Below are 6,852 nucleotides of genomic sequence, written 5' to 3' on the forward strand. Positions count from 1 at the left end.
CAGGCTGCCTGAAATATTTCTGCCCCCAGCACTGTGCCCTTAATTCAATGGAGAGGAATTCCGCGGGCTGGAGCTGCTGCTACAGAAGTTAAAAAGAGAGAGAAACCCCCTCTCTACTAATATCTGTAACGACAGCACCGATGTAATTTGTTTTGAACGTTCATTTTTATTGGTGTTCCCTCTGCCAAAATGTGCTTGATTACAGAGGTTTGTCCTGTGATCATTGCACACTCCAGACAGGGGAAGGTGCGGTAGCGAAGGTTCAACTCAGGCCAGATCAAATCCCCGGCTGTTTAACGCTAAAAGGCTGCATGTTGCTATTAGTGTTAAATATATGGCTAATTATGCGTATGAAAATTAAACATCAGTGTTATGCTAATGGGGAGCCTTCAGCTGCGGATCTGAGCACTTGAGACTACCATTTAATCAAATGAATCAGTAACTAATACATCTGCACGTGTGAACTTTCACAAGATCATTTCCCCGTTCCCGTCACAGCGTTAAATTATGAAAGAAATAATTATCAACACTTTCTAATTACCTAACAAAGTAATTTGGGATTCACCGTAGGGCTGGCGAGATGGGGGACCAACAGTCCCTAGCAGCCAACATAGTGTGCGCCACGCCGCGTGGGGTGGCTGTGTAGTAGTAGTGGGGGCACGGGGGCCTTTTGTGCACTTTTCTGTATCTAACATCCCAGAAGACCGAGGCACCGGTGGCAACTGTTGCCTCAACCAGCCCTGCTCCGAGGCCCACTGATGTCTGTTTTGGCCACTGGAGTTAAAATAATGGGCGACAAAGAGAGATATGACTGCACAGATATTCAAGCCTTCCATAGGCCTGGTTCTGCTGCGGGTTTCGATGTCCTCCAAGGACTCCTAACCCGCGGGTATTCTCGCCAGACCCCGGGAAGCCAAAAAATGACCACCTGGCGCCCGCGGCTCCGGCTGAACTGAGCAGATCGGCCCCTCGGCTCCACGCAGCGCCGCGCCCTCTGGGCGAGTGAGCCCGGGGCGCACCGTTCAGAGGGAGTGGAGAGGGGAGGGGGAGGCGCTGGAAGGTTGGGAGGGAAAGAGGGTGTGTGTGTTGGGGGAAGGAGGCGGTGCGGCCGCTTTTCCTGGGAGGAGAAGCGCGGGTTCCTGGCTCTCCACGCACACTGCTTTTATCAGACCGGTGCAGCCTGGAGCTGGAGTGACCAGCTGGGCCTGGAGCGATGCGAGCTGGCCCCTGGGAGCAGCGGCGGCAGCGGCGGCGAGGCAGCCGAGTGAGTTGGTCTGGAGGGCCCTCAAACCCCGACCCCAGGGATGTGGCAAAGCGGACCTGGGCCAGGGAGGCGCGGCCGGGAAGGCTCTGAACTAGGCACAGGACGATCAAGAAGATTGCAGTTCTGTTGGCTGCCTTGGTCGCCCCTCAGTGCGCGACTCCGCGATCCATAGGCTGCGACCAAACCCTAGAGCCGCCCTAAGCTCAGCACCCGACTGGGTAGCAGTGACGAGAAGCGGTCCTGAGTTCTCCGCGTTGGGGGCGGACGAAGAGTGGGGACAGTAGGGAAGCGGGCGACAGCCGGGAGCAGCTGGTTGGTTTCTGGGAAGAGAGCACGCAAGGGAGGTGGGAGGCTGAAGAGCTGCGGGCCTCCGAGGTCCCAGAGCGGACGCTGCAGCCTATTGTGCTACCCGCAACGCGCGCTCTGTTGCAGAGGAGCTCGGGCCGGGAAGTGTGGAACAGTCCCTCCAGAGGCCGGGCCGCCTTGCCGGCTCTAGTCCAGCGGAGCCCGAGCGACTCGGACCAATCCCCGGTGATTATGCAAGACAGCGGACCAATCAGCTCCGCCAGCTCATGAATATTTATGACCTTGGCTGAGTCAAAGCTTTGAACCGAGTTTGGGGAGCTCGGGAGCATCATGCTTAGACTTTTCAAAGAGACAAACTCCATTTTCTTATGAATGGAAAGTGAAAACCCTTGTTCCGCTTAAATTGGGTTCCTTCCTGTCCTGAGAAACATAGAGACCCCTAAAGGGAAGCAGAAGAGAGAGAGACCCACACCCAGACCCCGCGAGAAGAGATGACCATGACCACCATGCCAGAAAGTCTCAACAGCCCCGTGTCGGGCAAGGCGGTGTTTATGGAGTTTGGGCCGCCCAACCAGCAAATGTCTCCTTCTCCCATGTCCCACGGGCACTACTCCATGCACTGTTTACATTCGGCGGGCCATTCGCAGCCCGACGGTGCCTACAGCTCGGCCTCGTCCTTCTCCCGACCGCTGGGCTACCCCTACGTCAACTCGGTCAGCAGCCACGCGTCCAGTCCCTACATCAGTTCGGTGCAGTCCTACCCGGGCAGCGCCAGCCTCGCCCAGAGCCGCCTGGAGGACCCAGGTACGTGCGCTAGCCTGGGAGAGAAGGAAAGGAGAGAGGGAGAGAAAGGGAGGGGGAAGAGAGAGAGAGAGGGAAAATGAGAGGAGAGAGAGGGGCAGAGAGAGGTGGGGTGGGGGTGGGGAGGGCGCGGGAGCAGTAGAGGTTTCGGATATCAATCTGTGGATCCTTGTCATAGCAAAGAATTTTTTTTTTTTTAAATCCGCCCAATTCGCAACCGTGTAGCAAAGGATAAATCCAAGAGCGTCTCCGGGCACTGGCTGGGCCTCTGAGCGGCTCGGTGCGCCGAGCACACAATGCCCTGCTGGAAAACAGAAACCCACATGTGCACGTATTAGTCTCTAATTATTTATTGCGTAGCGCTATAAACAATGTATGCAATTAAGGGTAATTAAACCTCAACTACCGCCTGCAAAAATAGCAAACTTCCCCTGCAAAGGCAATAGCTGCGCTCCTGGGAACGACCCCATCCCGCCTGCAGCTGCCTGGGACCGGCCCTCGGATTTGGAGGACACTTCCCAGGCTTCAGTTTCTTGAACGTTTTCTTCCCTGGCCCAGCCTCTGCTGTCCCCTCGGTAGCTACTCGCTCTCCTCTCTCCACACTAAAAGCGGCCCCTGCCTTAACAACAGTCCCCGCTTCTGCTGTCCCTCCAGGGGCCGACTCCGAGAAGAGCACGGTGGTGGAAGGCGGTGAAGTGCGCTTCAATGGCAAGGGGAAAAAGATCCGCAAACCCAGGACAATTTATTCCAGTTTGCAGTTGCAGGCTTTGAACCGGAGGTTCCAGCAAACTCAGTACTTAGCTCTGCCCGAGAGGGCGGAGCTCGCGGCCTCCTTGGGACTCACGCAGACTCAGGTACCTCGCCGCTGCCACTCCGTCAAGCAGGCTTCACGCTGCGGGCCTGAGCCCGGGGCTTCATTTCTAGCTCACTGGGCTTCAGGTTCGAGGTGTCAGTGTGTGTGAGTGTGTGTGTGTGTGTCCGTCCCTCCCTCCCTTCCGCACCCAGGGTCCCAGTCCCCTTCCACCTTCATTCTCTCTGCCCGAGCTCGGTCGCTGCTGTCTGTACACCGACTTTCCTGCCGCCTGGTCCCTAGACCCTGGACAATCTGATTAGGGAGCAGGAAGGATTGCCCCAGACGTTTTGTTTGGGTATTCTGAGGTCACACGTGCCCGAACAACTGGAACAATAGACGCAGGACTTAATCCCTCCTTTGCCTTTAAAGTGTATAGCTAATCACTGCAGCGTGGGCCTTCGCCTTGGTCTCCCTCTTCACCCTGTGGCACTGGGGATCCTTTCCCCTGTCCTTTCACATCCCAAGGCCCAAACTCTAGAGAGGAAACGAGACTTTCCTTTTGGGATTTCTCTAAGACTCCGGGGAGTTCAGGGCGGTTCTGCCCGCGACTGGCGCGGGTTTCCAACGTCCGGCCCGGGATTTGGATTGGAGTTGGGAAAAGCAAACAGACCCTTGGGAAAGGTTGGTTTCAATCCAAAGAAAAGTTCAGCAAAACTCCTCATTCAGTCCCCAACTCACTCAAGGGCAAAAAGGACGGCGCAAAGAGAAGGCGGTGGATTTACAAATAAATTTTCTCCACTCCTATCTAGGTTTTTTTTTTTAATTTCTTTATTGATATTGATATTAGAATTGCGAAGTGTTGTGCAGGTGTTGCGTTATCCAAAGTTGCCAAGGTCGGACTGGGCCACTGGCAGGCAAAGGCCTTGATTCCCTGCGGGCCCCTTACCACCACGCCCCCCTGGCTCTCAGAGAGCTGCTCAGGACGGTGGCCAGCGCCGGTCGTCCAGCTTTGTAGTATTTGGCTTTTACCGAGGGAGGGACATCTCCGCTCCCGCAGCAGGGAGCTGCCAGCCTTCGCAGGGCAGCGGGGGCTCCTATATCTGCTCTCCTGTAGTTCACTTCTCTCCTCCTAGGTAGACCTAGGTAGACTCAGTGATCCCATCACGAGTCACGTTGTTGTCCGATCTTGCAGGTCAAGATCTGGTTCCAGAACAAGCGCTCCAAGTTCAAGAAGCTGATGAAGCAGGGCGGGGCGGCTCTGGAGGGTAGCGCGCTAGCCAACGGCCGGGCCCTGTCTGCCGGCTCCCCACCAGTACCACCCGGCTGGAACCCTAATTCCTCCTCGGGAAAGAGCTCAGGCAGTAGCGCGGGCTCCTACATCCCCAGCTACACGTCGTGGTATCCTTCCGCGCACCAAGAAGCTATGCAGCAGCCCCAACTCATGTGAGGTTGCCCACTCGCATCTTCCCGCCTCCTTCCCGTCTCCCTTGGCCCGGGCCCCTCCCGCCTCCAGGTCCATCCACCCTGTCTGTATGCCCTGAGCCCGAAGGAGGGCCAGAGGAAAAGAAGAAAACAGTGAAGGCATGACGCCCGCCTCCTCCTTGGAGCCCCTGGAGGTCCGACGCAGCGACTCCCCAGCGCCAGTACTCTCGTCGGAATCCCGTCCTGGGCCACGCAATGACTGCAGAGTGGCCTGGAAGCGCAGCTATCGTCACCCGAGACAGCCGGAGCAGCAAGACAAACCCGCTCGATCCCACCCTCCAACCCTCAGCTTTGTGGGACTATCAGGAAAAACAAAAACAATGTAGAAAACGCAAAAGTTCTTTTCTGTCCTGTCCGTCTCTTGTCTCCTTTTGCTCTGTTTGTGCGCTGAGTAAAGATCCTCTCGTCGTCTGCTGTTATTCTGCCGCCACTGCAAAGTCACCAGGTCTGAGCCACACGCGGCCCCCTGGGCCGCCCATCTCCAGATCCTGGGTCGTTTTGTCCTTTCAGGCCTTCTCCTAGTCCCTACCTGACCACCTGTGTAGCTTGTTTGAGAATTGGGGAAAATTGGAGGGAGGGGTTTTTATTTATTGAAAAATGGACTTCACCTGAGGCTGAGTGTTGGCCAATTCCAGGTTCTGTGGAGCGTGAGCGCACACTGTCCAAACGCACTGTTTACCTTAAATTCACCCGGAAAAAACGAACAAGGAGGACGCAGTGAATTTTAATTTATACAGTAACTTTTGTATTTTGCTGGTATGGAGTGGTTGAAGCTGAATTATTCGCATTTTTTTACTACTTCAAGTAGGGTTTTGTCAACTCGGGAAGAACAACGCGCTTAGTCGCTTTGCCTGGACTAAAAGAAAATCCTAATTTGAAAGAGACAGGACCCATGTGCAGCAGTGAAAAAACAGGCAAGAGTGAGCAAGCGCCCTAATCCCGATAGGGCTTTAAAGAAAGCAAAAACAGCTTTATAACAATCCCCAGAGGTTTGACCACAGAATGCCAGTCACCACCCTGAAGGCACAGTCTCCAGTGCAGGATCTAATAGTTGTACATATTATTATTGTTATTATTATTATTATTATTGTTCTGTAAACATGTTGCACAATTTAGCTTTTTTTTTTTTTTTCTGTTGTGTGTGACTGTAAAACCTGATGCTTTGTGAAATGAGAATCTTGACATTCTACTTGTGAAATTTGGAAAATGTGACCAATTGAAATCAACTGTGTTTTGTGTTCTCTATGTCAAAGTTTAGTTTTATATTGAGAATGTTAACTTATTGCTTTGTATCTTGGGGGGAAAAAGAACTTTGTAAATAAGTTATAAAGTTTCTTTGAGACAGTAAAATTATGGTTTCAAGAAAGAACTGCTGTCTCCTGTGCTGGGTGTGGGATGAGGGGATGGGCCCAAGCTCCCATCCCTGGATACAGATAATAAGGGACAGTTAACTTTTCTGGAATGGATGAGGGGCACCCAACTCCAGACAATCAATATCATCCCAGGGCCTGTGGGGTGCTCCAATAGGCCTATTTAACCTGAATTGCTGGCTCAGCCTTCAAGGTATCTGGTCTCTACTTGAGTGGGTGGGATGGGGATGGAGTGCCAAGGAAAGGTCTGCCAAGGGGGCTGGGGAACAGGTGTGGCAGGGCAGCCCCTCCCTCAGAAACCAAAAGAAAGGTGAGATGTGGCTGGGAGAGGAAAGCAGAGTTCAAAGGCTGAGAGACTGGAGTTCCCTCCATGCCCAGCCACCTCTGGGAAGCCTGAAAGCAAGGGACACCATGCTTTGCTCTTATACTCTGCTCCATCTGGCTTTCTGCTTTTGCTTACCGGGAGTACATCCTGGGGGGGGGGGGGCGCTAGACAGGTCTTGAAGGATAGTTTGTCAGACCACCCCCATCAGTGAGCTCCAGGAAACAAGGCACAGTCCCAGGGAAGCACCCGCGCCCCTTCAAAGCAGAAAGGCACTTTTTAACCTAATGGTCATGGGTTTTTCTCTGCCCATCCAAGAAGTGGAAGTGCCAAGAGAGGGGTAGGTGGGCTCAACTGACTCCTCGGAACCCAGACATGACCAAAGTGAAGCATTTCGACCCCTCTGTAGCCCTGAAGTCCGGAAGCCAGGTCATTATAGAGAAACCTTCCGTAGAGAGCTGGGATTCAGTTCATTCCAGGAGAACGCGGGTTCCCACAGACTAAAACCAGACTG

At 53.8% G+C, this 6,852-nt stretch overlaps 1 protein-coding gene across 2 annotated transcripts; it reads left to right on the top strand.

Annotated features, from left to right (window-relative positions):
- Positions 1–2,034: 2,034 nt before the first annotated feature.
- DLX1 (distal-less homeobox 1) lies at positions 2,035–4,611 on the top strand (the record flags this gene model as incomplete). Of its 2 annotated transcripts, XM_081262017.1 has the most annotated exons (3): positions 2,035–2,374; positions 3,026–3,225; positions 4,357–4,611. In XM_081262017.1, 3 exons carry the CDS (start codon positions 2,062–2,064, stop codon positions 4,609–4,611), a joined length of 768 nt encoding a protein of 255 aa, XP_081118143.1. The 2 variants fall into 2 exon arrangements, with proteins under 2 accessions (XP_081118143.1, XP_081118142.1); XM_081262016.1 differs by lacking the exon at positions 3,026–3,225 and having other exon boundaries at positions 2,062–2,374; positions 4,357–4,433.
- Between the last annotated feature and the right edge of the window lie 2,241 nt (positions 4,612–6,852).

This window comes from Spermophilus citellus, assembly GCF_964194105.1.
Source record: "Spermophilus citellus genome assembly, chromosome: 11".
Lineage (NCBI taxonomy): Eukaryota > Metazoa > Chordata > Mammalia > Rodentia > Sciuridae > Spermophilus > Spermophilus citellus.